This window comes from Ichthyophthirius multifiliis (genome assembly GCF_000220395.1).
Source record: "Ichthyophthirius multifiliis unplaced genomic scaffold scaff_1120509250844, whole genome shotgun sequence".
Taxonomy (NCBI): Eukaryota; Ciliophora; class Oligohymenophorea; order Hymenostomatida; genus Ichthyophthirius; species Ichthyophthirius multifiliis.
This window is the reverse complement of record NW_004086445.1, coordinates 49,869-65,017: the sequence shown is the minus strand read 5'-3', so window position 1 is coordinate 65,017 and position 15,149 is coordinate 49,869. Positions and strand designations below refer to the sequence as shown.

The following is a 15,149-nucleotide window of genomic DNA, read 5'->3' as shown; positions in this document are numbered from 1 at the left end:
TCATATAAATTTTATTTATAAAATAAAAGTAAAAATCTTATTTATGCAAAAAAGAGGAGGATAAAAAAATTCAAATGAATTAAATTCCAAAAGAATATCAAGAATTCAAATGTAGTGATATTTTTGTTTTAAAAACTTAATTAAATAAATATTAATACTTACCTCCTTAAGCATAACCAATTCCTGATTTAATGTATAAAGATGAATAAGTATATAAAAATAAATAAAAATAAAATATATATTTTATAAAAAGGTCTTTTATAAATCCGATATTTAAGCTTTAGGTTCAAAATTAATGTGGAGAAGAAAACTTAGATAGGTAAAAGTAGGAGAATAGCCAATAAAATAAATAGAAATTAAATTAAGTAATAAAAAAATGGTTGACGTATATGGAGAATGGTAAACAGAAACCTTTACTTATAAATTAAATGAAGATGGTACTTTACCATTTAACGAATTTAATAATTGGGAGGTACATATATATATATATATACTTTATATTTATGTATTTATAGAGCTTTTGTGGAGAACCTCCTGAAGGGACAGTACATATTAAATTGTAGAATTTACCGAAAATTTTGAAAAAATATAATATTTAATTTGTAGAAGCTGTGACAGGATTCGAACATTCAAATGGATTTTCACATCCTATAAAATTTGGGGTACTTGCACTTAAAAAAGATGAAGAATAAATTTTGTAGTTATATTAATAAAATTTAGAAGAAATGAAATATTTGGCGAAGGTAAATCTAAAAAAAGAACTTTTGGGATTTTGGAGGAAAATATTTAAAGGAATTATTATTAAATAAAGTATTATGTAAAGATATGACAAAATTTGTAATTGAATTTTTCTTATTATTTATTATTAAAAAATTTATATATAAACATATATATATAATTTTTCTTATTTATATATATTTTATTTGTATAAATTAACAACTAATTTTTTTTTAATAATCTTATTTGAATTTTTTAATATTAAAAAAAAAAAAAAAATTAACGAGAAAAAAAAAAAAAAATACAAATACAAACATATATAAATGGATAATATATAAAACAATAATAATTAAAATTAAAAAGATTAAATAAAAAATACAAAATAAATAGGCCATTATATATTAGGTAATAAAATATAGATTAAATCAAAAAATAAATAAAAAAGAAAAAACATTAGGAGAAGGAACTTTTGGAAAAGTAAAATTAGCCACCCAAATTTTAACAAACGAAAAAGTAGCAATAAAAATATTACAAAAAGACCGGATAATAGACGTATCTGATGTAGAAAGAGTATCCCGAGAAATGCATATACTCTAATTACTAAGACATTCAAATATAATATAACTATATGAAATAATAGAAACTCCAAAGCAATTATTTTTAGTGATGGAATATGCTTCAGGAGGTGAATTATTTGATTACATAGTATAAAACACAAGAATAAAAGAACCTGAAGCATCCAAAATATTTCAATAAATAATATCTGGAATAGAATATATACATAAATTAAATATAGTGCATAGAGATTTAAAGCCAGAAAATCTACTCTTATATCACGATAAATCAATAAAAATAGTAGATTTCGGACTCTCAAATACATATAAGAAAAACGAGCTTTTAAAAACAGCTTGCGGATCACCTTGTTATGCAGCACCTGAAGTATTTTAAATTATATTAATTTTTTTTTAAAATAAAAAACTAACACAAATATATATAATATAGATGATTTCAGGGAAAAAATATAATGGACTAGGAGTTGATATATGGAGTTGTGGAGTTATTTTATATGCATTAATTTGTGGATATTTACCTTTTGAAGTAAATTTAAATCATTCTTCATATAAAAAAAATATATATATATATATATTATTAAATATAATTTTATATATATATATATATATTTATATATAAATATATATATATATATTTATACAATTTTTTTTTTTTTTATTAGGATCCTAATACTTCTGAATTATATAAGAAAATTTTAGCAGGAAATTTCAATATTCCAAAGTTTGTATCAAATGAAGCACGAGATTTATTAAAAAAAATCCTTAATACTGATCCTGAAAAACGTTATAATGTATAAAATATAAGAGATCATCCATGGTGCTCAAATTATAAATATAATAAAATCTCTGAAGGAATTATAATTGGATATAATAAAATACCTATAGATCCATAAATTATCTAGTAACTTGAAAAGTTTAATTTTAATCTAGATTATGCCTAAAAATGTATAGATGCTAATAAACATAACCATATAACTACAAGTTACTATTTATTATTAAAAAAACATATACAAAATGGTGGGAAATCGATTGCAGATATCACATCAGATGAATTTGATCCAAATATTATTTTACCAAATAAAAGACCTTCGAGGACTCCAAAAAAAAAGGTGTATCGAATTATGAAAATAAAGAAAATAAAAGTAGTTTTCGGAACTCTGTCATGAATTCAGTTTAAAAAAATAATTAATAATTTTTATTAAATTCTTAATAATTAAATTAATCTTTAAATTGTAATTTTTTTTTTATAAATTAATAATTATTAAAAAAAAAAAGATAAATCGAATAATAATTCTATTATAGGCGAAAAATCAAATAATAATAATAATACAAAATTTATCAATTATAAAAATAGTAAGAGAAATTCCATTTAAACAAATACAGTTAATTTTAATTTAGAAAATACATAACCTTTAAGTAATAAATAAGAATACAGTTTATTAGAAAAATATAAAAATAATATAAACTTCACCAAAAACATCATTTATGATTATTCTTTAGTAAACAATTCTTCCTTAAATAATTCTTTTGTATAAAAAAAATACTCTTAAACAAAAAATAATAGCAAAAAATAGAATACCTTATTAGTAGAAAATAAAATATATTAAGAATAAAATAAAGTTCCAAAAAAAAAGTAGTCAGGTTATTCAAACAATGTTTCGCCTTAAATGTGATTTTTTTTATTTATTATATATTTAAATATATAAAAAAAGACTTAAAATTAATAATAAAACTAAAAAATCAACCAATTTGAGGGGAAAATCAACTGATCCAGTGGATAATGCTTATAATAATATTTATTATATATACTTAAACAAAAATAATAATAATAAAAGCAATAAATTAAATTAAATTTTTAATAATTCAATAATCAAATAAAGCAGTTTAAATTAATCTTTTAACTAAACAAATTCTAGAAAAAATAGTCAAAAAAAAAATTAAAATATAAAAATATCAGTAAGTGTTAATAAAAATAAAAGATATAATAATTAATAATAATAATATTTCTAATATAATAATTTCATAAAATAAAATTCAAAAAATACAAATAATTATCATTAATAAAATATAAATACTTTAAAAAATTAGTTTTTATAACGAAATTATATATATTGAGAAAAATATATTTAAATTAAAGAATAATAATAATTAAAAATACATATATATAATATTTTTAAAAATAAAATAAACTATATATTAATAATATAAATTTAATTTATTTTAAAAAAATATTTTATAAATATATATATATATATATATTTGTTTATATGTAATTTATTTATTTATACATATTTTAGAGAAAAATCTAGAATATTTAAAAAATATTAAATATATATAATACAAATAAAAAAATATTTTTTTATAAAATATCTAATATTATAAACATAATTATAATTAAAAAAAAAAAAATTATAGACATATACTTAATATTAATAATAGTATGTATTATTTAAGTTTCAATGACAGCTTTAATAATACTAAATTATATATATATTTATAAAAAAATATTTTATATTATATTAATGTTAAACATATTTTAATTTAAATATTCACTGTTTCATATAATAAGATTTATACATAATTATTATATTGGATTAAAAATCCCATAAAAATATGCAATATTAGAAAAAATAGAATATTTTTACCAATTAAGTTAATTTTTATCCACAAAATTAATTGAAAACTTATTTATGGACATATTTTTAATCTTTAAATTTTTTGTATAATAAAAATTATTTCTAGTTATTCAAAAATATAATGGAATTATTTAATATATTTGTTTCACAAAAATTATTAAAAATATTTACTATATACTTATGTTAGCCTTTTGTAGAAAAATATTATAATTTATAGAATATTCTAGATTTAATCTGGAATTTCATGTAAAGTAATTAAAATAATAAATAATTTAAAATGGATTTTAATTGATTTGCCAAATGTATGGTCTCTGAGACTATTATTAACAAAAAAATTATATTTAAAAATGGAGTTTTTGAATAATAATAAATAAAGTAAAATTAATAATATAAGAACTATTGTAAAATAATTAAAATAATTAATTTAATTAATTTATTTTTTGCATATTTTATATATTTCTTTTATTAAATTATTAAATAATACATATTTTAAAATAATATTTAACAAAAAAAAGTATTATAATTTTTTCTTAAAATTTTTTTATTTTAAAATATATAAATATTCTATGTTATGACATTATTTATATATATTAATATTTTATAAAAATAAGTAGTTAAACTAAAATTATAAAAATATATTTTATATATTTTTACATAAAAAATAAATAAATTGTAATAAATATAAATAAAGATATAAAATATAAATATATAAATATATAAATATATAAATATATATATTATATATATATATTTATATATATATATATTTTGTTTTTTAATTTTTGTTATATTGATATTTTTTTTTTTACTTTTTATAATATTAAATTATTTCTATTATATTTTTTTTTATATTAATATTTTAATCTAATTTTTTTATATCTTTTAATTTATATATTAAATTTATTAATTCTTTTATTTTCATTATATTCTTATTATTTATATATATTTATATATATTAACATTACTATTTATAATAATTAATATTTTTAATATAAAATATTTAACTATATATATATAAAGAAATTTTATACTTATTATTTATAAATATTTTATTATTATATTTTATTTTTATTATTTATAGATATATATATTCGTTTTTTAAATGAATTAATTAATTAAAATATTTTTAATTTAAATCTTATTATTAAATGTTAATATTTTTAAAATATTTTCTTTTTACAATTAAAATTATATTTAATTATCTTATATATATTATTAATTAAAATTTTTTATATATGTTTTTGATATATATCATAACTTATTGAATATCTGTAAAATATTTGTTTATTTATTTTAAAAAGAATCTACATAATTTTTTTTATTTACAAATATGAATATCTTTAATTTTTATAATAAGTTATCTATATTCACTTATTTATAATTTTTAATTATAATAAATGTATTTTAAATTATATTTATTTCATAAATACATAAATTATTAATTTAAAAAAGCAATTTTTTTGAGGTTCTATCATTAATAAATAATATAATTAGTATATTTAATACAATATAAAAAAAAATATTATATTTAATAAAAAATTGATATTTGTATTTATATATGTAATGTTTTTAATTAAATTCAATCTAGTTCATCCATAATATCATCTTCTTATTTAACTTATTTGAAATCTTCAATATTAAGAACTTAATCAAATTCTTCTTAAAGGAACTAAAATATAATATAAACCAAAAAAAAAAAAAAAAAAATTACTTAACTAGCCTCTTTGCTACTAACTTAAGATGTTCTATTTTCATTTTACGAAATAAGTGTAATTCCCTAATGAATAATCATTTTCCAGAATTATTATTATTAAGAATAGACTACTTTTTTTTTCAAATCAACCAAAAACTAATTAAAAGCTCCTGCTTCATCTTCCTAAATGCACCCTTATCTAAAGACTTTAATACACTCAAAAGATTTTTCATAATAACTTCCCTTAATACTGTTTTAAATAAATGAGAATATAATTTCACTCATTTATTCAATCGCTGACTTTACTAAATCCACTTTTTTATTCGTAATCATTTATTTAAAGTCATCAATAGGATTTACTGTCGATATTTTTTTCACATAATCATTTCCATCATCAAATGTGAACTTTTTCTAAACCAAAATTTCTTCATTTTCTTAAATATTTTCTTAAATATCTTCTATTTTTTAGTTTTTTTCTCCTTCTAAAAGGTCTTTCCAGAAAACTTTCTTCCCATTTTCATCTTCCTGAAATTATTCCCCTTCTTTCTTTTTTTTCAAGATCTCTAGTTTAAAACTATCCTTAATTTTCTTTAAAATATCCTCCTCTAATTCCACTTCTGGACTCATATATTCCTTTATATTCTCATCCATAACCGGCAACTCCCCTTCTGGATCAAAAACTCTATGAAAAACACACTAATAGAAATACTATTTAGTTGGATTATATATATTTCTTATATCTAAGATCTCTTCTTAATCATTTTTACACAAATCCATCTTCTCAATCAACTCAGAAACCACCTCTTATTGTTCAACAGTACTTTCTTTCAAAGAATTAAACTGAAAATCCCTCACGCTTTCCCCTGTTGGTAATTCTACCATAAAAAAACATTCATAATTTTCCCCTACTTAAGGAATAAGTACACAAAGTTTCGGATTTCCATTTTTTCTTTAAACATATCTTATTAACGCATATTTTCCTTATATTTTCATCGCCTTAATTAATGCGGCTAACCCTTTTTTTGACTTCTCATTTTATTCTAAGCATTTTATCAAATCGACACTAGACATGAAAGCCTGTCTGGGTATTTGTTTGCTTTCCACAAAACCTAAAAGCTTTATTTCTTTTTCTGTTTAAAGTTACATTTCCTATTCCATAATATTCGACAAAGGTACTAATTATTTCCCATAATGATAAGCCTTTCCTACATTTTCCTTATCTACAGGCTACATATTAGGGTCTTCTTATACATACCTAAGAACTTCTTTTTCTATCAGGCCTGATTTTTCATTTTTATCAAATTCTACAGTCTATGAATATTACTTCAAACCAGGAAGTTTATCTTCTGAAGTTTTCGTATACATCTAAATATCGAATTTTAAAAAGTTTGAAATTTCGAAGGTGCCTCTATATTTAACTCTAGGAGCATAACCTTTCGAACGGAATTATTTCTAAATTAAAAGGGCAATAGAAGATGGGTAAAACTATACTTGAGAAGGTATTTCTCTTTTAATTGCTAAAAGCAATTTTTGGTTTAAATTTTGTACTTTAGTTTATGTATCGTCATCTTCATTTAGTTTTGTCAATTCTAAGTCTAAATCCTCATTTTCTGGGTTATATTTTTTCAAAAAATCAAATGCTATAATATTAATTTTTGCATTTACCTTTTTTAATTTTAAATACATGTATATTTATGTATGTTATATATATATATGTGTGTGTGTATTTACTTATTAAATTTTACTAACTAAGTCTTCTAATTATTAACTATTGTAATCTGTTTTTCCACATCCAGCAGTAAAAACATATATTTTTTTCTCATATTTTTTCTTCTTTACATATTCGTCGATTGTAATTAATGATTGTTCCAAGGCATCAAATATATCTCCACCTTCAGATTTATTTTCTGAATAACTTTCTAGTTCCATTACGTTTTTTAAAAAATCCATATCGGGTTTTCCCATTTATCTTATATACATGGTATTTCCTTATTATAAACTTTAATCTAAACCAAAAAGAATTAAACCGACTTCATGTTATTTAAAATTGAACATTTTTTATTGTAATAGAAGTTTTATGCATTAAATTGCTATTTAAGATCTTTTTTATGATTCAGTTTAATTTTTTCTTGTAGAGAGTTCTTTAAACATTGAATATCCCATGTCAAGAACTAAAAATATGGCTTCTTTATTTGACATTTTGTATTTGTTAAAATAATAAATTATTATTTATATTTTTAATTGATATTATTATTATTTTTATAAATTTTTATTTTATTTTAATTTTTTTATTTATTTTTTTAAGCGGGTTATTATTATAGAATTTTTATTTAGTAAGAAATTATTAGTATTATTTTCTTGTTTTTTTTATATGATTTATTAAATTTTGAGCTTGATAAATTTTCTTAAATGTAAAACAATATAATAAAATTTTATTATATTTAAATATTTTTATATAACAAAAAAAATATTATTTAGATTTTATATATTTCCTCTTTTTATTTTATTTTAATAAGTTTTTTTTTTTTTTTTAATGATTTACTTTTATTTTTTATTTAAATATACATACAAATAATAACTTTTATTTTTTTTTAATTTAAGAAATCAAATATTAATTATATATTTATAATTTGTATTTATTATATAAAAATACTCTATACTTTAAAAAAAAAGAAATAATTTATTAGTAATTTCTACATAAAGTTGAATTTTTATAATTTAAACTAAAGTATTACAATTTAATTCAATAAAAAATAAATATAAGTAAAAAAATACAAATAAGTTATATTTTAAAAATGAAAAGCAAGAAACATATAAATATTTATAAGTAGTAATTCCAAAAATATACAACGAAAATAAATAAATATTTCTAATTTTTTGTTTAAAAAATAAATAAATAAATATAATTTAGAATAACTAACTAGAAATAATATATTTTTTTTTAAAAAAAAAAAACAAACAAAAAAATCATTAAACAGATTCAATAATTTTTAAATAAATTTAATTTAATCTTTAAGAACATTCATTTAAAACTTTAACATTTTAATTTTAAAAACATTATTCCATTAAATTTTAAAAAAAGTTAACTCTAAAAATATTTTGTTAATTCTATATTTCATTTGAACTTCCATATGAAAAATAATTCTAATTTAAATTTAAAACACATTAAGCATATAATTTAGCATTTTTGGTGTTTTATTTAAAGCATTTTTCTTTATTTTCATGTCTTTTTTAAGCCTCTATTTATTAAACTAAAGAAGGTAATTCTTTAAATTACATTTTTAATTGAGCAATTTTTTAAAATATAAGGTTGTTTTCTTACATTTATTTATTATTGTTCATTTCTTTTTGTCCAAAACAAAATATCTTATTTTTTTATTAATTAAAATTATTTTTATATATAAATGAAATTAAATAATAAATATAACTTAATTTTTAATAAATAAAATAATATTTTAGAATATATAAAATTAATTTTATTAAAAAAAAAAAAAAAAGAAATCTATTAAATATATAAATTAAAGTAATATTACAAAACTAACATAATTCATATAGATATTGTTTTTCTTCGAAACTTTTTTTAATAATAGATCCCCTCCTCCCTATTCTCCAATTTAATTATAATGAGATAGCGTACTAAGTAAGTTTATTAATACCATAAAACAATTTCACAATATCTAATATTTAGGTCTATATCTAAAAATATACCAAGTCATATCATGTATTTGCATAAATTTAAATATCTATAATTACTACAGATTCAGATGCATAAATTTTATTATAAAATTTTTATTTTTTTAAAAATATATAATAAAAAAATAGTTCTAGCCTAAAAAGTACCTAAATTATTATAACGATTTTTTGCTTATTTCTTATTTAGATATATTAGGCATAATATAAACTATATTAACGGGATAAATACGTAAGAAGTCTCCCTAATTAATATAACTGTATTGATTCCATCTAAACTGCATTTGCAACATATGAAGCTATTGCACTAGTAAGACTAGGATTTCAAATAATACTTTTAGTCAATTAAGTATAAGTAAAAAATAGTTTTCAGTATAATTAATATTGGTATTTTATTAATTTTCAAATTATTTAAAGATAATTAATGTAATTTAATAAGTATATAATTTACAATTTTTTTTTATTATATATATATATATATATATCACTTTTTATATAAAAAATAAAAATTTTTTTTTTTTTATTATAAAATATTATTATAAAAAATTTATTTATTATTTATTAATTTTATTAGATATTTAAAAAAAAAAATTATAGTATTTTTTTATTCTTAATAGATTTTTAAAATAAAACATGATAAAATGATATATATAAATTGTTTTCTAAAAATAATTATATAAATTAAAATATAAAACATTTTAAATTATTAATTATATATTAAATATAAAGAAAATAATTATATGTATTTATAATTTTTAATTTAGGTTATATATTAAATAGGAATTTAATAAATTATTTTTGTAATATAAAATATTAAAGTATATAATAATTTTATATATTTATTTTACTTATAGTACTAATTTAATTTGTTTAAAATAACTTAAAAATAATAATAATGTATTTTTATTCTAAATAATTTAACTATAGTAATTTATTCTTTAAAATTAAGTAATAAAATTACTTAATTTAAATATAGTTTTTAAGTTTTAATAATTTTTCTTACTTTAGAAAAAAATAATTTAGATATCTTATAATAATTAACTTTAGAAACAAATAATTTAAATATCTTATAATAATTATAAAAAGAAAAAGATATTAATATATTTATAAAAAAATAAAATTAAAACAAATATGTTTAGAAAAAAGGAATAAAAAAAAAATTATAATCTTATTATTATAAATAAATGCAACATATTTAAATAATTTTTAAATTTAATATTTTTAATATTTATATATACATATTTTTTAATTATTATTATTATAACAAAATTTTTAATATTATTATATACACTTAAAGTGTGTTTATCAATCACTAATTTATTTTCTAAAAAAAAACAAATATAAAAAACTATTATTTTCATTTAAGAAACAAATAAATCAACCAAATTTATTTCATATTTACAAAAAATTATATCAATTAAAAACAAAACAAAGCATATTAATAACATATAATTAAAATATAAAGATAAAAAAAATTAAAATAAAAAAGCGGAAAAAAAAAAAATGTCTGATAGATTAAATAATTACAAAAATCAAATAACATAATTTCCTATCGTCGAATCATCAATAGACTATTTTGACTTCCCTTCATTATTAACATCTGAATAAAATACAACAAGAAAGGCCTTTCGTGAATTTCTTCATAAAGAAATAGCTCCCTATATAAACGAATATATTGAAAAAGCCCAATTTCCCGACTTCGTTCTTCCAAAATTTCGCCAATTTGGTCTATTTAATCATTTATTAAATGCCCCATATGGACTATCTTCCAGTATTTTATCTTAGGGAATTTTATTTGCCGAAATTTCAAGAGTAGATGCTAGTTTGGCAACGTTTTCAGCGGTTTAGAGTTCTTTACTGATGTCCACAATCGAAATTTTAGGTAGTGAGGAATAAAAAAACAAATACCTTCCAAAATTAAGAGACCTAGAACTGGTAGGAGGATGGGGTTTAACTGAAGAAAAAGTCGGTTCTGACGCCTCTTCCCTTTAAACAAGCGTAAAAAGAGACCCAAGCGGAAAAGGCTGGATATTAAACGGCAATAAAAGATGGATTGGAAATGGAAATAAGGATATAATGATTGTATGGGCCCGAAACGTTGAAAATAATAAGGTCTAAGGTTTCATAGTGGATTTAAAGAGTCCTGGTGTCAATTCAGTCGTCATAAAGAACAAACTAGCACTCAGAATGGTCTAGAACTGCTAAATATAGTTCAATAATGTGCATATTCCAGAGGAAAATTTCCTCCCTAAAGCCACTGATTTCCAAAAAGGAACATCTAAAATTCTCCTTCATTCCAGATTAATAGTTTGTTGGATTACCTTCGGAGTCGCAATGGGAGTCTACGACCACACAATAAAATACATGAACGAAAGGAAACAATTCGGTGTGAAGATTTCCTCCTTTTAAATCTAATAGGAGAAAATACAAAGAATAATGAGCAATGTACAGGCCATATTATTCCTATGTTGGAGACTATCAGTATTATACGATTAAGGAAATATCACTATAGGACAAGTTGCTTTAGGAAAAGCCTTTGCGACAGAAAGAACGAGGGAAATAACCAGATTAGGGAGAGAAATTTTTGGTGGAAATGGGATTATTTTTGATAATTATGTGATGAAAGCTTTAGTTGATACTGAAGCTTTGTATACTTATGAAGGAACATATGATATTAATGCTTTGGTTGCCGGAAGAGAGTTGACTGGTATTTCTGCTTTTAAAACTAAATGATATATTTATTTTTTTATTAAATGTATTAATTAATTAATATATTTTTATTTAATTTTTTTGAAAAAAAAAAAAAATTTTGTTTTTTAATTTTTTTTTTTTTAAAATAAAAAATTAATATAAAATTTAAATTTCTATTTTTTTTTTTTTTTTAAAAAAAAAAAATTATTATTTTCCGAATAAAAATTAAGTATGTCATAAAGTTTTGAAGATTCATAATAAATAAATGTTCCATAAACCACTTCTTATAATTGGTTAGGAGTCCTGAAGTTTTTACAAGATTAATATAAGGAAATGAACTATAAAGAAACTGAATAAACATTGGAGAAGCAATAAAATTTAGAAAAAATAAGTCAATTAGAAGGTGAATTAAAAGCATAAGAAAATATTAATAAAGATTTATTAAAAAGAATTAAAATGCTAGAATTTGCATTAAGATAAGAACGTATTCGATATTCAAAACTTTTATAAGGATAAAATATACCCTAAGATATTATAAAGTCTGCTATGTAAGATGAAAATAATATGTAGTTGATATAAAATAACCTTAATATTCCTTAAATACCTTAAAGAAAAGCAAAATCACATAGACCTTTATTATTAAAGTTAATATATATAATATAAAAGAAAAGAAAATATTTAATAATTTATAATTATTTAAAGAATTTTATAAGATATAGGTATTGATGATATTTTTGAATAAGAAAATGATGCAAATAAAAATAATTTAGAATTACTTTAATAAGAATTGGAATTTTAATATAAAAATTCAAATACATTATTGAAGTTTTTTTTTTTCTTCTTCATATATAAATAAATATATATTAAATTTATTTTCGACAAAAAATAGAGAAAATGACATACCTAATTTTAATAATAATAATAATAATGGAAGCAATTTAGACAATTCTTTTGTAGAATTCAACAAAAGTATTACGAATTAAAATAAAAATAATGAAACTTAAAAAAACAACAATACATAAAAATAGCAAATCAATAATTCGAAAATTATAAACAAAAGTTTAGAAAAATATGACGAGAATATAGAAGTATATTTTTTAAAAAATAATAAAATAAAATTTATTATTTTATTTTATTTAACTATTTTTAACAATAAAAGAATTATTAAAAAAGTAAATCAAATATACTTTTATATAGATGGTATTTTTTTATTTTTATTAGTTGAAAATAATTAATATTTATTTTATTATTTATAAAGTTAATTGAGAAGTCATTTTGATGGAGTTAGAGATTGCTATTTCACAAAAAATAATACATTAGTAACAGTTTCAGAAGATTGTATGGTTAAATTATGGGATACTCGATAATTTTAGAGTTCAAATGAAGAAACTCATTTAGAACCCTTTTATACACTAAGAGGTGTATATTATTTAAATTAAATCTATTTTTTTTTTTTTAAGAAAAAAATAAAATAAAAAGAGCATACAGGACATTTATATGCAATATCAGGATTATCCTAAGAAATATGTTCTGAGAAATAAAGTTAAATAGTATTTACCTCAGGATCTGAAGTAAAATATATATACGCTTATATAATATTAGCAATGAAATAAAAAGGGTATAATAAAAGTATGGGATATTCCTTAAAGTGAAGACGTAGATACATATGGTCCTACAGAAAACAAAAATTATTGTGTAGGTTCTTGGAGTTCAAACGAAGAGCCCATATGGTAAATATTAGGACATCCTTTTGAGGTAAAAAATAGAAAAATTTAATATAAAAAAAAATAAAAGAAATAAATTTTAGTAGTAAGTGCAGATGGAACAGTTAAATTATGGGAAATAATGGAGGAGTTTAATAAAGAATACGTTGGAAATTGTCGATAAACATATGTATATAAATAAGATAATAAATATGGAATACCTACTTCTGCTTCATGGATTTATACAAATTTGAATTTATTAGCTGTTTCATATTTAACTTTTAACAATATAACTATTTTTGATAAAGAGACTGTAAAAATATATATATATATATATTATATAATAAATAAATAAAGGGTAAAGGTGTAAACGTACTTAGATATAATTCTGATTTTAAAGATGATTAAATATTTAGATTTATTGCCCATCCAAATATGAAAATTTTACTTTCAGCTCATGAAGATAAATATATTAGATTTTTCGATATAAATTAAAGTATTTATATTTTTTTTTTATATATATATATTTATATATATTTTTTTTTTTACAGAAATGCCTATTAATCATATTTAAGCTCATAATGATGCTGTTACTTCCCTTGCTTTTCATTAAGATAAAAATTATGTTAGTTCTACAGGACATGATGGATTTATTAAAACTTGGGATTTAAGATAATATAAATGTGTTAGTGAAATAAAAGTATATATTATTATTTTATATTTATTATCATTTATTTTTATAAACTTTTTTTTTCAAAATTAGGCTCATTAAAATAAATATGATGAAGCAGTCCATAGTATCATTATTAACTAAAATTATAATTATATTGCTTCATGTAATTTTTATATTTTTAAATTTGTTAATTATTTTAATTTAAAATAGGTGGTGCTGATGGATATGTAAATATTTATAACAGTAGTGTATGAACAAAGTAAAAAAAAGAAATAATATGATTAAATTTATATAAAAATATATATATTTTTTATTTATATAAATTAGAAAATAAATCATTATAATTAAAGTAAAAATTTATTAAATTATAAATAAAATTATAATAATAAAACTTAATATATATTTATATATATATATTTATATGATATATATCAAAAAAAATTTATTTTTTTCGATAATTAATTTTTAAAAAAAATTAATAATTATAAATATATAAATTATGTTATATTTTTATATAACTATTTTTAAATAAATATATAATTATTTTTAATTTTATTTATATGTATACAATTTTTATTAATTAAAAAATAATTTTTTTTTTTTATTATTAATATAAAATATATATTCTATATTTAATTATTTTGTTTTTATATTCAAAAATAAATTAAATAAATATTAATAATAATAAAATATATTGCAAACGTATTAAAAATAGTAAGGATAAAATAAAATATTAAATATCTTTGAAAAGTAATATTAATCTATTTAAAATTG

The 15,149-nt window shown here is 17.9% G+C and overlaps 4 protein-coding genes across 4 annotated transcripts, besides 20 other annotated features; 3 read left to right on the top strand and 1 right to left on the bottom strand. All coding sequences in view use genetic code 6, as the record gives it.

Moving 5' to 3' along the window:
• Window positions 1-1,162: 1,162 nt before the first annotated feature.
• IMG5_099970 (protein kinase domain protein) lies at window positions 1,163-2,455 on the top strand (the record flags this gene model as incomplete). The annotated part of the gene is made up of 3 exons (XM_004035355.1): window positions 1,163-1,656; window positions 1,720-1,815; window positions 1,952-2,455. Coding segments are annotated over 3 exons (1,092 nt in total), but the record flags the coding sequence as incomplete, so codon positions are not given.
• Window positions 1,847-1,929: a microsatellite.
• Window positions 2,456-4,586: 2,131 nt separating the features above from the next.
• Window positions 4,587-4,662: a microsatellite.
• Window positions 4,601-4,663: a microsatellite.
• Window positions 4,601-4,692: a microsatellite.
• Window positions 4,624-4,692: a microsatellite.
• Window positions 4,682-4,786: a microsatellite.
• Window positions 4,741-4,841: a microsatellite.
• Window positions 4,824-4,872: a microsatellite.
• Window positions 4,873-5,983: 1,111 nt separating this feature from the next.
• On the bottom strand, window positions 5,984-7,673 carry IMG5_099960 (ku70 ku80 beta-barrel domain protein; the record flags this gene model as incomplete). The annotated part of the gene is made up of 3 exons (XM_004035354.1): window positions 5,984-6,493; window positions 6,763-7,283; window positions 7,350-7,673. 3 exons carry the CDS (start codon window positions 7,671-7,673, stop codon window positions 6,430-6,432), a joined length of 909 nt encoding a protein of 302 aa, XP_004035402.1. The 3' UTR covers window positions 5,984-6,429.
• Window positions 6,048-6,078: a microsatellite.
• A 693-nt stretch (window positions 7,674-8,366) lies between the features above and the next one.
• Window positions 8,367-8,401: a microsatellite.
• Window positions 8,402-8,985: 584 nt separating this feature from the next.
• Window positions 8,986-9,031: a microsatellite.
• Window positions 9,032-9,046: 15 nt separating this feature from the next.
• Window positions 9,047-9,097: a microsatellite.
• Window positions 9,098-9,827: 730 nt separating this feature from the next.
• Window positions 9,828-9,860: a microsatellite.
• A 449-nt stretch (window positions 9,861-10,309) lies between these two features.
• Window positions 10,310-10,387: a microsatellite.
• A 112-nt stretch (window positions 10,388-10,499) lies between these two features.
• Window positions 10,500-10,544: a microsatellite.
• Window positions 10,509-10,564: a microsatellite.
• Window positions 10,524-10,598: a microsatellite.
• Window positions 10,527-10,596: a microsatellite.
• Window positions 10,527-10,598: a microsatellite.
• Window positions 10,599-10,762: 164 nt separating this feature from the next.
• Window positions 10,763-10,796: a microsatellite.
• Window positions 10,797-10,811: 15 nt separating this feature from the next.
• On the top strand, window positions 10,812-12,041 carry IMG5_099950 (hypothetical protein; the record flags this gene model as incomplete). Its single annotated transcript, XM_004035353.1, has 1 exon — window positions 10,812-12,041. The coding sequence occupies one exon, from the start codon at window positions 10,812-10,814 to the stop codon at window positions 12,039-12,041; it is 1,230 nt and encodes a 409-aa protein (XP_004035401.1).
• A 189-nt stretch (window positions 12,042-12,230) lies between these two features.
• Window positions 12,231-14,629, top strand: IMG5_099940 (hypothetical protein; the record flags this gene model as incomplete). Its single annotated transcript, XM_004035352.1, has 8 exons — window positions 12,231-12,718; window positions 12,889-13,418; window positions 13,479-13,570; window positions 13,617-14,015; window positions 14,060-14,198; window positions 14,254-14,402; window positions 14,466-14,538; window positions 14,586-14,629. 8 exons carry the CDS (start codon window positions 12,231-12,233, stop codon window positions 14,627-14,629), a joined length of 1,914 nt encoding a protein of 637 aa, XP_004035400.1.
• Window positions 14,630-15,149: the final 520 nt, after the last annotated feature.